The sequence below is a fragment of the Gymnoscopelus braueri genome (genome assembly GCF_963280865.1).
Source record: "Gymnoscopelus braueri genome assembly, chromosome: 20".
Lineage (NCBI taxonomy): Eukaryota > Metazoa > Chordata > Actinopteri > Myctophiformes > Myctophidae > Gymnoscopelus > Gymnoscopelus braueri.
Genome location: NC_137622.1, coordinates 25028948 through 25049874, shown reverse-complemented (window position 1 = coordinate 25049874; position 20927 = coordinate 25028948). Strand labels below are relative to the sequence as shown.

General features: G+C 39.9%; 2 protein-coding genes across 2 annotated transcripts; one reads left to right on the top strand and one right to left on the bottom strand.

Annotated features, from left to right (window-relative positions):
• On the bottom strand, positions 1 to 4802 carry LOC308076143 (uncharacterized protein). Its single transcript, XM_080416265.1, has 6 exons — positions 4680 to 4802; positions 4054 to 4383; positions 3478 to 3840; positions 2339 to 2455; positions 1747 to 1811; positions 1 to 535 (listed from the first exon to the last, which is right to left on the bottom strand). The coding sequence occupies exons 1-6, from the start codon at positions 4753 to 4755 to the stop codon at positions 398 to 400; spliced, it is 1089 nt and encodes a 362-aa protein (XP_080272391.1). The 5' UTR covers positions 4756 to 4802; the 3' UTR covers positions 1 to 397.
• A 3070-nt stretch (positions 4803 to 7872) lies between these two features.
• On the top strand, positions 7873 to 20927 carry LOC308075627 (integrin alpha-6-like; the record flags this gene model as incomplete). The annotated part of the gene is made up of 26 exons (XM_080415574.1): positions 7873 to 7917; positions 8191 to 8321; positions 8591 to 8712; positions 8840 to 8919; positions 9212 to 9482; positions 10151 to 10270; positions 11207 to 11420; positions 11840 to 12036; positions 12439 to 12527; positions 12902 to 13029; positions 13540 to 13629; positions 13909 to 13973; positions 14322 to 14467; positions 14547 to 14693; positions 14793 to 14914; positions 15292 to 15448; positions 16131 to 16214; positions 16476 to 16555; positions 16855 to 16929; positions 18224 to 18326; positions 18873 to 19049; positions 19161 to 19262; positions 19658 to 19768; positions 20149 to 20253; positions 20514 to 20639; positions 20821 to 20927. The coding sequence occupies 26 exons, from the start codon at positions 7873 to 7875 to the stop codon at positions 20887 to 20889; spliced, it is 3156 nt and encodes a 1051-aa protein (XP_080271700.1). The 3' UTR covers positions 20890 to 20927.

The following is a 20927-nucleotide window of genomic DNA, read 5'->3' as shown; positions in this document are numbered from 1 at the left end:
ATATGGACAATGTTGCATCTTGTACAGTATACCATAATGCACTGTATATTACTTACCAAATACTATGAACATAATATCACTGTAGGCCTACTGTATGTATATGTTAAATTATACTCCCAGCAGTGCACTACAACATACTGCACTGTTTATTGACTACATTATTGAGTACACTGCGCACAACATATCTCATCATTAAGCACTGATGTTCCCCACATACATACTGTACATACCGATTAGAGGGTAGAGAGAGTACATGTACATGTACATGGAGACACTAAACAACTGTTTGTGTGTGGTATAACTTGATCCATCTTGTAAGATGGTATTTTTGTTTCCAGACCAATCAAGTGCAATCTAATCTTATATTAGATGTAACATCTGACCATGTTGAAGCAATTCACTGGCATTCTAATGCCACAGCAGAGTATATACTCTCAGAGTGCAACTCTCTCTTCGTCCTTTTCTTAGCGTCAGCTTTCCTCGCAGGGAAATCCAATGCTGCATAGTTCACTTCTTCATTGGCATCATTACCATCCTGGATAAAAGAATTATAGTACCAAAGATCAGGGATGTGACCATGAACCAAGTCTGGGTGAGGTCTATTTCAAATCAGTGGCTTTCAAGAAGAAGGCTATAATAAATATTATAAGGCCGTTGAAGGTTGAGTGGTTCAGGCCAAACCTCAACCCCTGAGCCTTCCTGTACCTCCCATTCTGAGATTTCTAAACTTCCTTTTAAAATCAAGAAGAAAAAAGGGTAAGGGAACCACCTATTCTCCTTTTGGAAAAAAAATAAATACAAGTAAAAAAAAAATCATGCAGTTACATTTGGATCAACAAAAACACACTAGGCAAGACTAAGAAAAGAAAGAAAAACAGTATTGAAACAACAAAGAACACATAGCTCTCATCTCAAGACTACTACAACCCTATGATACGTGATGGTAAACGACAACTACAAAGCCTTTGACTGTTGGTACAGGTGGGTTTCTGAACTGCTGGGTGGGCCGCTGTAAGGCAGCCGTTCCATCAGTGTACTGATGAGGTTATAGGATCACTGGGTGATGTCAAGTGTAAACCTACTGTAAATGGAGGAACTGTCACAGGATAAGTGTAAGCTTGATATATACTGTATATGGTTATTCTTTAAACTTAGTTGCATGCCACTTTCGCACGCAAAGTTATAGCCAATCTACAAGCTCACAACAGTTTGTTGTGAGCTTACAGATCTGTTTTTGGCATGCGATATTGCCGTGCAATTAGGTAAATCAGGCTTTAGTGTGGATGAATTATATATCGGATCACATCACTGGTAAGAATGGGTGAGGACTGTGATGGCAGAATTCACTGTTGAGCCTAGTGGAGGTGTTGTGGTGGTAATTCACTGAAACGGTCTTGTCAGTTGTAGCAGTATGCAACATATCAAGTTCTCCAAAATAACAAGTTGTATATGTATTAAATATTAAGACATTCTTACTTTAAAAAATGTAAAGAGAAATGAAAATGACTCCATTGATTCTGCTTTAACACAGTCACCCATGTGGAAAGATTAGACAACAGAGGAGTCTGATTCCACTGAATTAAAACATGTGGAGGTAGATGGACAAAAATGGACAGCTTAGACTTAGAGGATGAATATTAATGTTTGATCCATGATCCATAAATGTTGTGATATGAGTTAAAGTCATATTGGCAAACACTAGTCACTAGTGTATATAGTGGATTCGGTTGCTGGAGAAATAATTACCAGATCATTTGACTGAAGGACCGCTGACTGGTCATGTTCAAGATGAGATGAACTGTTCAGAGTTCCTATAAGTAAAAGCATGCAATTAACATCAAGTAAAACTATATTCATTCTAACACAGTGTTTCTGAAACTACGAGCCAGGACCCAAAAGTGTGTTTATCTACAATATGTTATTAAATCTTTAAAAAGGAAACCAGCTTGTATAGTCAACTAAATTATTTTATTTTATAAGTATGGAGATAGTATGCTAAAATGTGTAAAGATGGGGAGGCAGGGCAGGACAAAGATATAAACATGCACATCTCCCTTATTATTAGAGATATATATATATATATGTTTTTTGTCTCACTGGGACTTTACCTGTGTAAATAAAGAATAAAAGACCAAATTAAATACAGCATTAAGTAGTTACATCCTTATTTTTGGAGCAATACTTCTGTGAGCGGCAAGGTCGCATACAGGTCGTATACATTATGGAGCCAGAGCCAACTCTGCCGTGACTTCAATATGCTTCCCCCTCAGCTTTCCTCCTCATAAGTTAAATACAACCCAACTACCTTTTCATAATAAAAAAAGAGTGTCTATTTTACCTTGGCAATGTTCACAAACACACTTTTGATTTCTGGTGCAAATAAGAACGACAATCACGATCACACAGCAGGCCGATAGTAACCCTAGTGCAATGACAAGTGGATCCGTCTTCTGTCCTGGAATCAGAGACAAATAATAATAATCAAAAGAATAATGACTGAATACAACTAAACACAATATATATATATATATATATATATATACATATATATATGTATGTACCATATAATATATTATCTTATAAAACAATCCAATATGAAGTAAATTACATGGCTTTCATTGAATATAATTCTCACATAATGGGATACATGCTTTTTTAAATTCTTGTAAACTTTTATTATTGAGCAAGTATTAAAAAGTAATTTAAAAAAATCCAATGTAACATTTTATCATCAAACCTACAAAAAATACAATTTCACTGGAATAGAAAAACCTTGGTTGATATTATTGGCATCCCTGCGTTTTCATTGTGAAAATTTAGTCCACCTACACCTGGAACAACAGCATTTCTAAGGCCAATTTAAATCTATTTATTATATATCATGTGTCAAAGCAGAACCTATTATCAGTGTTTATTTGTATCATTTTATTGGGGTGTTTCTCTCTTGATTTCTCTTTTATTCCCTTAATCTGGTGCTATATACATTCAAGTGTTTCTACTTTAGTTGCACTTTGGTAGATTATGTTTGTTTGTTTATTCACACAAATGAAATTTTAACCAATTGAACCCCAGCATGCCTATTCTGGGGGGAACATTTGCCAAAAAATAGCAGATCACAAAGTGTCACTTTGCAACGCGTTGTGAGCTTGAAGATTGGCTATTTTTGGCAAGAGATTTGGTGTAGACAGAAAAACGTGATCCAAGTACAGTTGTAACTCCGATCCGTTTTTACTAAAAAGAGTCTAAGTGGATAAATAAATACATTTAAAAAATGTAATATATACAGTACAATAATAAATATCACAGTAAAATGTGCAGGTAGAGCCAAAAAGCCTGTTGGTTTTCCTAATTCAGTTATAAATATCAGTATAAAGTTTGCATTAAAAGAAAGAGAGAAAACAAATCATAATGTTAAGTGATCGCTTATTAAAAAAAACGATAATAAAGAATTGTGTTGAAAATAAATGCATGGCCTACTTATATCCAGCTTAGTTCCGTTGCCAAAGAGCATCTCCCCACATGCAGCCACGGCACAATAGTACATCCCAGCATCAGAGTAAAGGACACTATCTTTGTTGAGACTGTAGACACATGTCTGTGGACCCGAACCTGCCTCGGTTCTATTGTCACATCCACTACTTCTGTTCTGAGACCATGCTGAGACCATGCCAGGATGGGACTCATTCGATCGGAACCAGAACACCTGGCGTCCTCCAGAACAAGGGACACCGTCTTCTCTCCCAGAGAGAACCGAGCACTGGAGGGTCACCGGGTCTCCCAGAGAGACTGACCCGGACATTGGTACCAAAGTCTGGTGGACCGTCATCTCATGGTCATAGTCTGTGAATAGGATACAATAGAAATATTAGAGTGGAAATGTGGCTGACAAGATACAACAGGCCTAAATACTAATACAATGACACTTCATTGTATTACACACATTATGTATTAAGTGTTTTGCAAATGTACAACAGTAGAATTCATGGCACGTAAAGTAGGTGGCAAAGATATCAGAAGAAGACAGACATAAAGACTGAATGTGACATACTGTACCGTTTACAACCAGATATGTGCCTTCTTTAAATGTCATACTAAATGCTGTTCCAACTCCACAGAAATATGTTGCTTCATCGTCTTGGCTGATATTTCTGATGGTTAAATTGAAGTCAGCATCGCTTAAGCTCAAGTTGAAATGTGAGTTGTTGAACTCTCCCTGTAGTTCTGCAGTTAAATAGGTTAAAGTAGCAACCTGTTGGAGCATACGTCCAGGACTTTGCTTATACCAGTAAAGAAATTGCGTTCCTGTATTTCGTGGGCATCGTAAAGTGATGGTTTCACTGATTTTGACGATTCTCAAAGGGATCTTCTCCTGCTGTATCATGGCTGAAGAACAGAGGGCAATGGTAGTTTCCAGCAGAGTAAAAACAAAGAGAGTAGAAAAAAATAGAATGACCAGTTTAAAAAAAAGAGAAAGATTGCCAGGTAAAGCAAACACCAAACAATAGATAAATAATAATTAAATGAAAATCCTGTCTGATGTCAAAAACATTTCTTGGTAGAAAATCTTACTTCTATGTTTTTAATAATATACATAAAGTGCAGTGGAGTATACAGGTATGTTACGAAGTTAATATAATCTAAATATGAGTCTTACAGAGTAGAATAGCAGATGTACTTACACACTGTTCTAAGAAGAAGTAGAACAAACCATTTTTCAGTCATTGTGTTTTGACGGAGTGAAAGGTTTTGTCTCATGATCAAGGTTTACTAAGAAAATGCATGCGACTGTCAGGAACCTGAAAAGTGCATTTCCTGTGAAACTTGGCCAGCACAGGATCCATTTGTGTGTGTGTGTGTGTGTGTGTGTGTGTGTGTGTGGGGGTGTGTGGGGGTGGGTGGGCGGGCGTGCGGGCGAGCAAGCGAGAGAGAGAGAACAAGAATGGGTGACCCTCGCAAATGAATGTTCTGCTAGTTTGTGATTTCCATATTTTCACCCTGAATTAATATCTACATGGCTTTTATTTAATTACAGTAAAGCCACCCTATAGGACTGAGGCCTAATGTTGATCAAGGGACAAATGCTTTAATTTGATCAATTCATTCTGAAGTATGTTTGTGAAACAACTTGACTTCCACCACCACATGTTACATTATACTTGTCTGCAGCAACATAGATGGTAATGATAATAGGGGTTAATTTTAAGCGTCTTGCTCAGGGAAACTTCGATACGTATAGGCCGGGGCCGGGACGCGAACCGGGGACTATCTGTTTCCCAGGCGGCCTTTCTACACAGATATTGTGCTGTTGACATTTTACATTTCTCTGAGAAGTAACCTTTTTGTCACTGTTCTTACACTTCCTCCTTATCAGATCTTTTAGGATCACAGACATCATCTGTGCGCTATGCCTCAAACTTACAGAGTATGTCATACTGTTAGTTGCTTAAAAGCTAGCTAGCTGTAAATCAGGACTTTATATACATTTTTGTTATATTCTCTTGGAGACTTAAGCTTTAGGTGGAAAACAAACATTGCTTTAAATGTATAATGGCATTTGGTACTATAGGAACAGAAAGTGTGTTTAATTGCACTTGTTGTAAGTAAGAGGAACCATACAATTAACACCATGTCAACAAAGAGCCGCAGTGAGGAAATAGACATTTGCCCCTTTTTGTGACACTTCTTCATTTCTGATCACTCTACAGTCTACATTAAATCTGTCTTTATGTCTCTGATCTATTGTTCTTGCTTGAATTATTTCACCTTTTTAGTCTATTATATTATAATTAGAGGTGTCTCTATAGTCTGTTTTCACACTTAATGATGGCAGTTTAACCTGATGGTGCTGTATTACACTCTCTTGAACTTTGTCATGTGTAAATGTGTACACAACTTATTTTTTTGTTTTTCTGTATCTTGTGCCTCCTGTCTTTTTGGGGGGTTTACACAAGTTTCATGTGAGACTTGGGTATTCGCCTACTTTTTCACTATTATATTATCTCTCACTTGTCTATGGGTCTATGTGGCTATCACTTGTTAACTTGTGTAAATACATTGGTACCTGTTTTTGTTGTGTTGATGTGTTGTGTCTATTTGTTTGCAGTAAGTAATATTCCACTTTACTTCTGGAAGAGATCGAGACAAAGAGAGTAACAGGGGACAAAATACAGAGAGATTCTAATTCTAGATTCTGGCCCTAAAGATAGTTCCTCTTCACCAGTACCAGGACATCAGTTTAACAGTAAAAACCCACCATACTCTGGGGGAACGCATGCAGGCAGAATTTTCCACTTCAAACCCAGGAACTACGACACCCTATTATGACTCTCCCTCTCCCTACGCCTACAGTAGTTGTAGGAAGAATGTGTTGCATAGGAAGGGTGCATTTTATTGTGAGCATTAATACAAGAGTACCAAATGTGATTTTTGTTTTGGTAAGGATGTGTACATTTTCTTTTCAGAAACTTTCTGCACTAAAATTTTAGCTCTATAAATCATATTGAGGTCAACTGGTCAACAGATTAACAGAGGTACAAATCATTTCAGTGTACTATATCATGGCCACAATGATCAACACAAATTGATATTTGACAGGCATGTGATTTAATTTGATTTGATTTGAATTGATTTGATTCCAAAAGTCTATTGTTCCATTAGTGGAATTTGGCTTGCAGATAAGCATTGCAATTAAAAAGTAAATCTGAAAAATAAAGTTATTACAGCATATAATATGACCTTTTTCTCAGAGGTCCCTATGTTTATTGTGTTCTTTTGTCTTCTTGAAGTAGCTACAATAACGCAGTATAGTTTGCATGTCAAGAAAGGAAGATAAGCCACATGTAGCAGCTCACAGATGCAGGCTGTGGTTGGACATATCACTGCCTTTGACAGGCCACCGAGGCAGTTTACTCTAAAAACTATGCAAACACCTGAATGCTATGATGTATAACAGGATGTGTAGCTTGCGGGCAGAGGCCCAGAATGGGCAAATTTGAGTCAGAAGTGGTTACAATGTCTGACAGCGTTAGTTTCGGTTTCCAGGGCAGGTCATGAAAAGACCCCACAATTTAAACTTAACCGTTTGTGCCTTACAAACAGTGGGCTGTGAGCAAGTACCTGTATACAGTACAGTATTCATACAAATATTGTACTTGCTGAGTGAAGGCATGCATGCATGTGCATTGTGCACATGGTTGTGTGCATAATTGTGTCCTCCTAAATTTGGTCCAAAACTGACCAAAGGATGCATCCAATAAACATTAAATATTGCTTGTTCCACACAAATGTCCCCCCCCACCCACACACACACACACACACACACACACACACACACACACACACACACACACACACACACACACACACACACACACACACACACACACACACACACACACACACACACACACACACACACACACACACTCAGCTCAGCTGCACAACAGAGTGTTCAATATGTCCCAGGGGCTGTCAGTGTGCTAATTCAGATGAATACTTTGGCGCCATCTAGTGAAACAATTACATACCACATCATCATATACATAATATATTATTATATTGGTCTTACTTATCTTTTCATAGCACAGACATTGCCGTGAATGATGTTCATTTCATCAGAGGCTGCCAGTCTGCCTGACTGGAGGTTTCCAGCTGGCACCCCTGAACCTGACCATCTAGGAAACACTGGGGAAGAGAAAGAGCATTCACCTTTCCCCCATTTGATGGATATTTACAAATGTACAGAGAGGTCATAAACGGCCCATTTCCGTGTTCACAGCCACCTACTTTGCCAGGGGAACCGATGAGGCTTATTGCTATGAATAACCACGATTCACAGTCGGCGCACTCCAATCAAAAGTCTGTTGGGGCCAGATGGGTGTGTCTCAGACAGGCCTCCATGTCATGAAAAGAAAAGAGGTAAATATTAACTAGGGCTATCAAATCATAAAGTTGAACTGTGCTGCTTGTAGTCACCGAGAGATAAACTTCTTCACCACCACACCCTGTTTGTGTGTTTCTATAGCTGGCACCTGCTCTGGACACTCACTCTGTGTTTATTAGAGAACGAGCACCACCATACAGCACTGAATCAAAGGAAAAGTATACCTATTTTAAGTTGTAACTTGTAACAGCATGATAATACACTGGCAGAGAGTCCTTGTGTGTCTGTGGTGTGTTTGGGAGGTCCAGAGGCTTCATGTTGTGGCTTTCAACATGGACACCCAGACCCAGAATGTGCTCAGGAGGAATGGGGATCCGGGCAGCTTGTTTGGATTTTCTCTCGCCCTGCATCAGCAACTGAACCCAGTCAACAAGAAACTGTGAGTTGTCCTGCTTTGAAGTGAATAAAAAAGCTCAGTTTTCTGCCCAGTTCTCTGCTCGCTCTGCTATTGTCTCATTAATTACGTAATTGTATGGGGGGCTGACAGGAAAATTCTCTCCAAAAAGAAAGGCTGTTAGTCGTATTACATACACTGCCTTGTGAAGTTTTGTTGGAGACTGGTTTAAAAAAAGAAAAGAAAAAGGAGTTAAAAGTTGTTCTGTAAAGCATGCCTACATCTCACCAAGCCACAATTGATCTTCTCTGCAGCTTGCTGGTTGGGGCCCCACGGTCAAGGCATCAAAACCAAGGAAATGTCACTGGTGTTGTCTACCAGTGTGGACTTAACGCAAAACCAGAAGGCTGTCAACCCATTGAGTTTGAAAACGATGGTCAGTTTGCATGTACTGTAGTAGTTAATCACATGTGCAACTGTTTTACTCACTGTGATGTGCCGAATGTGGTGCTACTGTGATCGGGCAGGGTTGACTTGGTTTTGATATATGTTTTTCCCTCAAGAGTTTCTGGAGAGTAAATACATAAATGATCAGTGGATGGGGGTTAGGGTGACCAGCCAAGGTCCTGGGAAAAGTGTTATGGTAAGTAAAAAAGTAATTAATTCATTATTAGTCATTCATTCATAAGGTCACTATGGTTTTATACAGTATATAAGAGCATCCACTAAATGCCTACATAACATTTTACATAACCTAATGTAAAATGTATTGAAAATGAGTAAACTCCACCTAGATATTAAGCCTTGGTTGCGTGCCGGTTTCGTGCACCGAAAAGAACATCTACTAGCTCACAGTGCATCGCAGTGCAACTAGTTGTGAGCTCAGGCTTTAGGTTGTTTGACCAAATGAGTTATCACTTTTTCTTCGCTCACAGACCTGTGGACATAAATACCAGCAGTGGAGTCCCAGCCCAACCCTTTATATTCCTCATCTGGTGACTGGTCAGTGCTACATCTTAGGAGAGGACCTCCGTGTAGGACAGGCAAAGCGAACATGGAGGAGAGTGGTGTGTGATGCTGAACACCTCAACAGGCGTCAGAAGGACCATGAGTGGTTTGCATACTGCCAGCAGGGTCATGGGGCATCCTTTGCCAAGGACAATAGAACTGTGTTGTTTGGTGCACCAGGAGCTTACCAGTGGAAAGGTACTGTACAGTAGTGGGAAGCTTCTAATAGGAGCCCCGGTTTTTTGTTATTATTTACTATTTAGCATGACGAGCCATTTTCTTGAGAAAAAAGAACATAACTACTTAGACACCTACAGTATATACTTTGTTGAGTTCCCCAGGGCTCTATATTTTTGGGGGAATATAGCGTGAACCACCACGTGCGTTACACTGTGCGACGTGCGTGTGATGCTCCTCGCTGTCAGGTGGAAAGGAGCAACTGGTGTATCAGAGGAGGCATGTGGTTGTCTACACGCTACACTGCACCCAGACCAACAGTGGGGGGGGGGGTTACATGGGGAATTGGCAACAAATAAATTGCGAAGTTACATGATTAATATAATTAATATAGTCTCATATATGTTTTTTTTTTACATTTTTATATATTTCCTAAAATTGTAATCTCCCCAGAGACCAGGCACATTAGAATATTTGAAAGTTTGGATAATAAAGGTGTCTGATGAAATGGAGGACCGTTTTAGTTAATTATCAAATATGGAAATATATTGATTTCATAATAAATAAATAAAGTTAAATAAAATAAAAATAGAATAAAGGTGACTGAGGAAGGAGGTTGAGACCACAATTTATCACCAATTATTTTTTATATTCTGTTTTTTTTTCTTTCTGTTCTACCATCAAAAAAGGAATTGTACGGATGGAACTTCTGGACAACCTGGTGATCTCCAATGAAGAACCTCGAGAGACTGGTGATATGGACCGATTTGACCCCAGACTCATCCCTCTGCAGAACAACAGTTATCTGGGTCAGTTTCAGTCTGTTATCACACGAATCTTAAAAAAAACACGACCTTTGTCAGGTGCTAGCCTGGTAAACCCTCCCTCCGGAAATCTCATTTCTATTTGATTCCAGGAGTGAGTCTGGCCTGATCGCCCATTCTGCAATATTGGCTGCAGGCTGGAGTTGGGCGGGAGTAATACCGTTGACTGACAACCCCTTCAGCCAATGATAATTTTTCCCCTTCAGCCAATCAGCAGTTCACCAGTCTAATGTGACGCAACGGGACTTTTGAGACAGCCATGCCCAAAATGGGTTGCCTTATTCGGATACATGGGTGTCACTGCCCACCCCTACCGGTTCTCTACATTTTTATTTTTAAATAGGCTTTGTCATGATTAATTGACCACATATATGAAGTTAAACAACTAAATTCTATCCAAACGATATATTATAAGTAAATTCCGTGCCTCAAAATAGAAGTTAGAGAGCTTTTTGAAGTGAAGTGAAGTGAAAATAGCGGAGAATATAGCGGACAAGAAAAAGATGGCTGCCGTTCGTGTTTTGGGCTCACTCGAACTCGCCACCTGATTGGCCAACTGTCGCTGTCAATCACAGAACGATGTGCGACGACGCTGATAGGCTCGGTTAGCTGGTAATTCCACTAGAAACCCCCACAATGGGCTATCAGGCCAGACTCACTCCTGGAATCAAATAGAAATGAGATTTCCGGAGGGAGGGTTTACCAGGCTAGTCAGGTGCAGCCATTGTTTACAACTTAAAGCTTCATGCCTGTTTTACACTTATAGTTACATGTGGATCGTGCACCGAAAGTAGATGATCAACAAGCTCACAATGCATCATGCTGTGACATGTTGTGAGCTTGTAGATCAGCAATGTTTAGTACGCGACATCCGTGCCCAACTAAATATAACTTAGGCTTTATTTGCATCCCTTTACCCAGGATTCTCCACTGACTCTGGGATGGCTCTCATTAGGCAGGGGGAGCTCACCGTAGTATCAGGAGCTCCGCGTGGAGGATACAGTGGCCAGGTGACCTTCCTGAAGACGGACCCTCTGGCTGAGAGAAGTCTGTCAGTGGAGCTGGTTCTGTCTGGTCCAGGTCTAGCCTCCTCCTTTGGTTACGACATTGCAGTGGTGGATCTCAATGGAGATGGGTAGGAGCTTCTCACTATGATGTGAAGACATTTTTTAATACATAAACATATAAGTTGTTCCTGAAAAATGATGGGTTTGCACTTTAATGGTGAATATGATGTGAAGATGTACTTTTTAAAACACCTTTGCCTGGCGAGGTCCAGACAGAAGTGTCAACGTTTGTGGCATCTTATTTGCTTGCTGCGGAAGCAATAAATCAGGATGACCTCTCCAGGCAAGAGTCTTTAATACTACTGTGGAACAAGACTTATTGTGTGATAATAAATCATAAACCAGTAAGCTATCTCTACCTTCTTCATGGTTTTTACCTGTGTCCACACAATACTGCTGTAATGCCAAGATTCATGGAGGTGAACCACAGTAGGCCTACATCCCGGTGAATGTTACTGATGTTATGTCTCTGTGCTTCCCTCTGCAGGTGGGAGGACCTGGCTGTGGGAGCACCTGAGTTCTTTGTCAAAGATGGTGAGGTTGGAGGGGCCGTCTATGTCTATATCAACAACAAAGGGAAAGACTGGGACCAGCTCCATCCCATCCAGCTGACTGGACATAAAGACTCCATGTTTGGCCATGCAGTGGAAAACATAGGAGATGCCAACCAAGATGGTTACCAAGGTTGTTAGATTTCTATATTATGTTGTGCGTTCACAACTGTCTTAAATCAGTGGTTCTCAAAGTGGGTCGCCAATCACGAGTCGTGTTGAGAGCTTGTAGATAGGCTATTTTCAAAAAATCTTGAAAAAGGCTGAACATTCTGGAATATTTTTGAAACATTTTAACACCACAAATGTTGTATGGGGGTCCCAGGCATAGAAGATTATCTGATGGTGGTCTGCGGCCAAATATATATATTCATTTGGGGGTCCTTGACATGAAAAGGTTTGAGAACCACTGGCTAAATAAGATATAACTAACATTTATTTCTCCAAATGATCTACATAGTCGGTCTTTCTATGTGTGTGAAAGTATAAAGTGTGGTTTGTCATGTGAGCTTGGATATGAATCTCTCTTTAACAGATATTGCAGTGGGAGCCCCGTATGAGGGTTCTGGTCGAGTATACCTCTATTATGGCTCTTCAGGAGGCATCACTAAAAAGCCAGCACAGGTGAGGATGATATACGTATAAGGATGGTCAGGTGAGGAAGGTTGTCCACTTTGAATCCCCAACCTGGCTTGGAAAATGGGGGGTGAGATGGTGATGCCCTCAGATCTATCAATAACACCCACCAGGCATGTCCCAGGTTGTGTGCATGCATTTTAAAAAGTGTATGACTAATAATGGTGTCTAAATATAAATATTTAGCATTATTATGTATCCTTTTTTGATACTCTTCACTGTTCTAACATCAACCTTTCCTATCCCCCGAGAATTATATAAGCGCAAAATGGCCAAAATGGTGAATATGGTCAATGTCTAAACATTCAGCTACAGACGTCCATTGAAGTCTTCTTTGTTGTAATGTGTGTATTGTACTGTAGGTCCTCTCCCCAGGTTCTACTGGAGTAACTCTATTTGGATATTCTCTGTCTGGGAACCTGGACGTGGATGACAATCACTACCCAGATCTGGCTGTTGGGTCACTCTCAGATTCCGTCTTTGTTTACAGGTAATTTTACCCTGGTTGAATTACCTCACTGTCGAATTGTTGATAGTATTAGTAGGACCAGTTCCAGTTTTGGGGTCAAAGGAAGGCATTGTATGAGGAACTTAACTCATCATTTATTTATTAATTTCTCATTTTACTTATATCACTTTGTTTCAATGTTTTATCATGATATAGTAAACTAATCATGCACCGCACAATCATTATCCAATTATAGAGATCATTTGAGAGAATGGAGATTATAAATCCTGTTTTAACCATTAAGATTTTCTGAAGTCTGCATGTTGGTATTGTATTTATCAATTACATTACCTATGCTAATCTACTAATTTCCCCAAAGCATTGGACATCCTTAGATGTCACTTTCACTTCACTGTCAGCAATGATGATGTTGCAAAGGCCTTTCTTTTCATGTCCTACCTCACATTTCTTAATACAAAAAAAGTAGTGAATTGGATATATTGAGTCAACAACACCTCACAATGTCCTAAAACTCATCTTTCTCTCCTGCAGGGCACGGCCTGTGGTCAGTGTCACCACTGACCTGACACTAACTCCAAGTCAAGTTGACATCAGTAAGGATCACTGTGATAAACACAGATGGTGAGGTGCGCCTTAACATAACAAATCAGCAATGTGTATTGTTTCGTTTTTTTGTATGCCACGAAAAATGATCTTCCAAAAGAGTAGGGTGTAAGACTTGGGAAAATGTTTGTTCAACCCTGGCTCACAGGAAGACCACTAGTAGAAAAAGAATCCATCCACATTCATCTTGCTTTCCCGGTCCAGGTTTAGACAATGAGACAGACGTCAAGTGAAAGTCATTAACTTCCTAACCTTGTATATTAATCCTGCATGATGTTTTGGTGTGCATTCGTACAGTCATTTCACAGCGCGGGCATGCTTTGCCTACACTGCACATCCAGCATCCTTCAATCCCAAACTGAGTAAGTTCCTTCCTTTTTTTCTTGGTTCAGAAACCCTTTCATCTCAAATTTAGGTTGCCTCTGAACCATTGATTTTGCTACGCTTTTAAGATCAAGATTTTCTCAGTTTTCCAGTCTACAGGAGCCTCATGAACCTTCTCAAACAAATAAAGTGGGAGGTTTAACCAATTTGAACTTGCTGTCCATATTTTGGGCATGTCACTATAGGTGAACATTTAAAAAAGAATTCACCTATACACTCACCAAAGTATATACTGTAGGATTTATCCAATGCATGTCAAGGGCTTAAGTATGAATTGGTAAAATAAATAAATAAAAATAGTAATGTGTTATGTTTCCTCTCTATAGCTCTCAACTTTACCTTTGAGTCGGATGCTGAGAGGAGGAAACAGAGACTTCCTCCTAGGATGGATATCACCAGCCCATCCAGAGGACTTGTAGATCTACCAGGGCAGGGCAAAGGAAACTGTACAGAGATCAATCTCAGACTCCTGGTAGGCTACTCATAGAGGTATAGAAGAGGCTACTTTTGAATACTTTCTGTGTTACTTGACTGACTTGACTCTGCTGTAGAGAGAGATCCAGGACAGACTACACAGTATTCCTGTCTCCGTCTCTGTGTCCTTGTGGAGCTCCAGTCACACCACCGGGCAGACTGGTGACCTACCCCACATCACCCCTGTCCTCAACCATTATCAGCAGAATAAGAATATATCTGAGGTGCGTGTGTATGTTTTCAGTTTGGGACACATGGATCAGTTATGTTTGAGGGGTGTGTGCATGCATACAAGTACTATTACAATTATGTTTCCTTTTCAGATAGTGTTCATAAACAAAGGCTGCGGCAGCGACAACATCTGCCAGAGCAACTTAGAGCTGCAGTACAAGTTCTGCTCTAGACAAACACAACACAAGCAAGATGTTTTCAACGCCTTGCACAGGTCAGACGAAAAAACAGTGTTCATACTGAATGGACGCATATAAACACGTCTACATTTTTTATTTAATTATGTGTTATTTGTATTATTTGCAGTGGTGATATTGTATGGCACTTTCCCCAACAACATTAAGAAAAGCAGTTTATTAAAATTGTCTTAAATACGGTATAGATATTGTTGCATACAAACAATACACTGTCTACAGCCAAAGCAAAGATTCAATATTACCTCATCTCTACGCAGCAAAATCCTCAGTGTTTGTTTAACCACTTAAAACCATTCAAACATTTTACTTCAGTTGACCGGCAGTTGTTTGCGTATTATGACATGCCCTTGTGGGTCCACTTTTCAACTAACACTGAGGACGACACTGTGTGTAGTGAGGATGGCATGGCTGTCATTTCCCCCTCCGATGAGGACATTGCCTTGGAGATCACTGTGACCAACACAGAGGGAGATGACGCTCACCAGAGTCACTCCGTCATCTTACTGCCCGACTCACTGCTATATTCTTCCTTTATCTACAGTAAGGCATCTGTAAGTAATCAGCCCTCTACACATTATAATAATAATAATAATAAACAGCTGATGTGGGACAACATATGTAGCTCCAAGTGCTTTACCAATTGCACACCATATTAAAACATATAGAAACATACAAGTAAAACCAAATCATATGAGACCATACCAGCCAAAGCAATTCAGATATGCCACAGAACAAATATAATAAAAGCACAACAACGTGCTGAATACAATAAACTGGGGGCTAACGGCTAAGTTGGAAGTTTTCAACGGCACTGTTTAAAAACATCTAGCCTACTGTGTCTGCCTCTCTAATGTCTTTAGGCACGAGGCAGGTTGTTCCATATTTTATGAGCATAATTTATATAAAAGCAGCACTCACCATTTTCTCCTGGGTGCCCTTGGTCGTATTGAGAAAGCCCACTGTAGAGGATCTCATCTATAACAGAATACAGATTGACCTTTTCAATGTCATGGTGGTTTCACCAGGCTCTGGAGCCCTACCCTGCTGGCCTGGGATCAAACCACCCTGAAGCCTGATTTTATACTTCGTTGTCCATTCTCATCTTCTCTAAGGTGTCACTCCGACATCCTTCACCCTGTGTGTGTGTGTGTGTGTGTGTGTGTGTGTGTGTGTGTGTGTGTGTGTGTGTGTGTGTGTGTGTGTGTGTGTGTGTGTGTTGTACTGTGCCAACAGGAAACAGACATTAGATGTACAGCTAATGACAAGGGAACATTAGTAGACTGTGACCTGGGAAACCCATTCAAAAGGAATGCTGAAGTGAGTATTTTATTGTAACCTTTACTGCACCTAAAATATTTGTGTCCCTGTATGCTTTCCCTGTGTGTGGACATAAATAAATTGTTAAACTGTGTGTGTGTGTGTGTGTGTGTGTGTGTGTGTGTGTGTGTGTGTGTGTGTGTGTGTGTGTGTGTGTGTGTGTGTGTGTGTGTGTGTGTGTGTGTGTGTGTGTGTGTGTGTGTGTGTGTATTAGTAAGCATGTTTGGCACTATGTATTATTGATATTTGCTTCCATTATAGGTCACTTTTTATGTGATTCTATCAACGACCCGCATCTCACTGAGTACAACACACGTCAATGTTACCCTAAAACTTGAAACGTAAGTAGATGCTGTATAACGTTCCTGTTGGGCAGAAACCTCTTGTGGCCCTATTTTAACGTGTTTTTCCCCCCCGTAAATTAATGCCCTACTTTAGTATTAATGCCATACTACAGTGTCACACAAAAGCGTTTTGAGCTTGTCGATCTGTTACTTTTATTTTCACATTTGAATCCTGGAAAGTAACAGTTATGAGGTTTCCACCCGACAGAGACGATAACTGAAGAGCTGTAAACCTAAACATGTTATTGACCCGGGGGTTTGCTATTCTAATAAAGTCACATTTCCATGTGATGCAGGACAAGTGTACAGAGTATACAACCAATTGAGGCATTTGCCAAAGTTGTATTTGAGCTACAACTTCAGGTATTTGGGTAAGTATGTATAAACACCTCCAACACTTAGTTGGAGCTTTAAAACTACAGTCCGGGACTTAATTCAATTAATGAAATGTTACTGTAACCAATCAGTATAGTATGTTAAGCCAATATAACTGTTCAATGAGGAGATTGTGTGCACATCTAATACCTGTATTTAGGCCAGGTGCTGGATATCAAGGCAGGAATTAAGCAAAGAGTTAAAAACATCCGCACACTGGGTTAAAGCTCCCAAACAATTATATTAATGGTGCAACGTTTCGACCACGTGGGTCTTCATCAGGAAAATGTTTTTTCTGACAAACAAAGGGACATATTTATACAAAAGTCATTGGCTAATGACAATATATAGCACCTGTGAATCAGAAGAAGCAACCTAGCTGATAATCCAATCACAGGGACAACTCAAAGTTCCTGTCTCTCCACCCCTCAGACGAGTGTTCAATGCCTGGGCAGAAAATAGATGAGATAATCAATGAGAAATAATCAATAGAATAAGTACAGTACGGTAAAGCTATAATACAAATATTTAATATATATTCATAACTGGTAATAGGGGTTTACAAAGATAGAACAACATGAAAAAACATCCAACATAATAGACCTATCCATATGATAGTTTTTTTTGGTTCATGTCTCTGGTGAGATTCAAACCAGCAATCTTCTGCACAGTAACTGGTGGACTAACCCCTAGACCAGGTATAGAGGGCTAATCCAGAATAAATCTATGTCCATGAGGGAATAAAAGTAAACTAAATAACCTTGAGGAAATTTAAACCATCATTAGAGAAGTAACCGATCTCCACCTAGCTTTCCAACCTTCTCCACACAATACAGGATAACTAGCACATGTACACTTCCTTTGAGAAATTGAGACCCTGGTGTCGGGTTGGACACAACTGGTTGACAAAGTCAATCAAGTTATTATAAGTAGGCACCAGATTGTAGACTAAAACTAGATGCCATCTTTACTGTAATTCGGACCTCAGGAAATGAGACAACGAACATAAAAAACTGAGGAAAAGTATACAATAACAATGTGAAAGTAATATCCCAGGACCCTAAAACCTATGTTCTGTACTGTCAACCATGTAGTGTAATCTGTGCAAAGTTCACAAACACAACAGCTTGTAGGCCTACTTCTTGCAGCCATAAGTACAGTATGCATCAGTGTGATGTTCACCTCAAACTTACACAATATTGATGTGTTGTATATATATATGGAATAAAATACATTTCTATAGGAAAATTCACAAAATGAGTTAGTTTGATGTATATGTGTGTGTGTCAGGCTTGCTTCACCCTCTCAGGTGTCTTTTGGAGGGGACATCATGGGTGAGAGTGCCATAAAGACAGAGGATGAGATTGGAACCCTGGTGCAGTATGAATTCAGGGTGAGACGGCATCTGGAGGAAATCATGTCAGTAGATTCCAGTAGTTTAGAAAGAGAATGTATGAAATGAGATTATCAACCCGTAGCATGTTGGATGAGTCACAACAAAGAGGAATATTGTATTGTTATCACTTTGTTCTCCTCAATAGCAAAGTGGCCATGTCATTTATGTGCTGTGGTGGTTCATTTAACTCTGAATTGAATCACAACTCCGGATTTTTCTATGTAGGGTGTTAACATTATAAAAAGGGGGAGATCGCAAATTGAGTCACATCTATTTTTTCAAGCAAACCAACTACAGACCACGTGTTTATCCATATGTACAGTGTTTCCCAAAATGGGGTCCACCAGGGACCTTCAGAGTTCCTTGAGGGGGTTCCAAATGGACCCTTACAGGTGGTATGTACCTCTGAGAGTGTTCAAATGGAACCAAATGGACCCGCATTTGTACATCTCAGAGTCATGGGAAAAAGTTTGAGAACCACTTGTTTTAGTACAGTAGAGATATAGAGTATCATTCAATGCTGCCTCTTCACTTTCCTACCAGATAACAAATTTGGGCCGGCCGTTGAAATCCTTTGCCAATGCGTCACTTAACATCCTCTGGCCCAAGGAGACCTCCACAGGGAAGTGGCTGCTTTACCTGGTTCAGATCAGCAGCAAGGGAATACAGCCCGTATCCTGCTCTCCTGTGAAAGAAATCAACCCATTAAAAGACATAAAGGTACTAAGCACTCATTTTACTTCAAAATCAAATCAGAGCTTTGCTCTTATAACTTTGAGTGGAACATGAAAGCTGTGTAACTGCGACCATTATCTTTTTTTTTCTATCAAGGGATGGCATGATACCCTGAGGAGAAAGCGTGAAGCGGAACTTGAAGCTTTCTCTTCTGATGGTATCCCATTCCTTCCCAAAAAAAGGACATACAAAATATTGGTGAGTGCTATTTGTATTACTATTATAACCTGCAAGTTTACAACTTAGCTTTTGTTAACACACACAGACACACACACACACACACACACACACACACACACACACACACACACACACACACACACACACACACACACACACACACACACACACACACACACACACACACACACACACACACACACACACACACACCCCCACACACACACACACACACACACACACACACACACACACACACACACACACACACACACACACACACACACACACACACACACACACACACACACACACACACACACACACACACACACACACACACACACACACACACACACACACACACACACACACGAAGAGCTTGCAGTGAATGCTTTATGATTCTCTCTCAGACATGCTCAGATGAGGTGAAATGTGTGGAGATACGTTGCCCTCTGCAGGGCCTGGACAGTACTGCAGTTGTATATCTCCGCTCTCGCCTCTGGAACAGCACACTGACGGAGGTGATTACTTCTTCTTCTTTGTTTTAACACTGGACTCCCAATATTCCCTTGAATCTCCCTAGCTTTTACTCTGTATCACCATTCACCAGTGACTCCATTTTCTACATGGCCCTGTAATTGAACTGAAATGCCAATTAGCAAGAACTTAAGATCTTGCCAATGATAATTACTATCATGACTATTTTGACCTTGAGGCTCACATTGTTACTTTTGTCCATTTATATTCTTAAAAGAAAATTGACTGTCCATTATTACAAAAATATAAATAAAACAGCTTTGTATTTAATGGTTAAAGAGATACATTATTCAAGAGGAACAGTGTAGGCACTTGTAACTGTCAGCTGTAAACATAATAACACAAGAGTTTATTTTCTGGACAGGACTACAGTTCACTGAACTATCTAGACATTGTTGTGGATGCCAGCCTTAGCCTCACTGACTCCCCACTGAATATTGGACTGAAACCACAGAAACCAGTAACCCAGGTAAGGCACAGGATTATGATCACACAAGGTTCATAGGTACCATCCAATATCTTTCTATTTCTAAAGATTTATATTTAATAATTGATCATTTAATTACACATAATATGTATGTATTCATATCCATATACTGACAATAAATCTGGAGTTATATGTATAAACTAACTCAAGATTAGGTAACATTATACACATGTAGTAGCAGTTGAGGTGACTGTTCTGACTTTACAGCTCTATCCCACATTATTACTGTTATATATTTCTAGGTGAGGCTGACTGTGTTCCCTAAAAAGAAGGAGGAATACTTCACCAAAGTGGCCTGGTGGATCATTTTCCTCACGGTCATCACATCACTCCTGCTGCTGGTCGCACTTGGCTTCCTGCTTTGGAAGGTATCCAATCATAGCACTAAACAAGACAATTCAAATCAAATTAAATTAAAAGTGTGGTATTTGATTTGGTTTGAAATGGTCTGGACTATATGACACTATGTAAACTATCTCAACACATGCATTTGAATCTCCAACTGTGAATGATACTGTGATGTCTGTTTTCTGCCCATGTTCTTCTCAGTGTGGCTGCATCAACTGCCCGGGACATGGCAAGAAGCGTGATGAAAATGTAAACACACAAGCACCATAAGGCCTGACAAGAAATGTCATTGGACATATCTGGTGGCA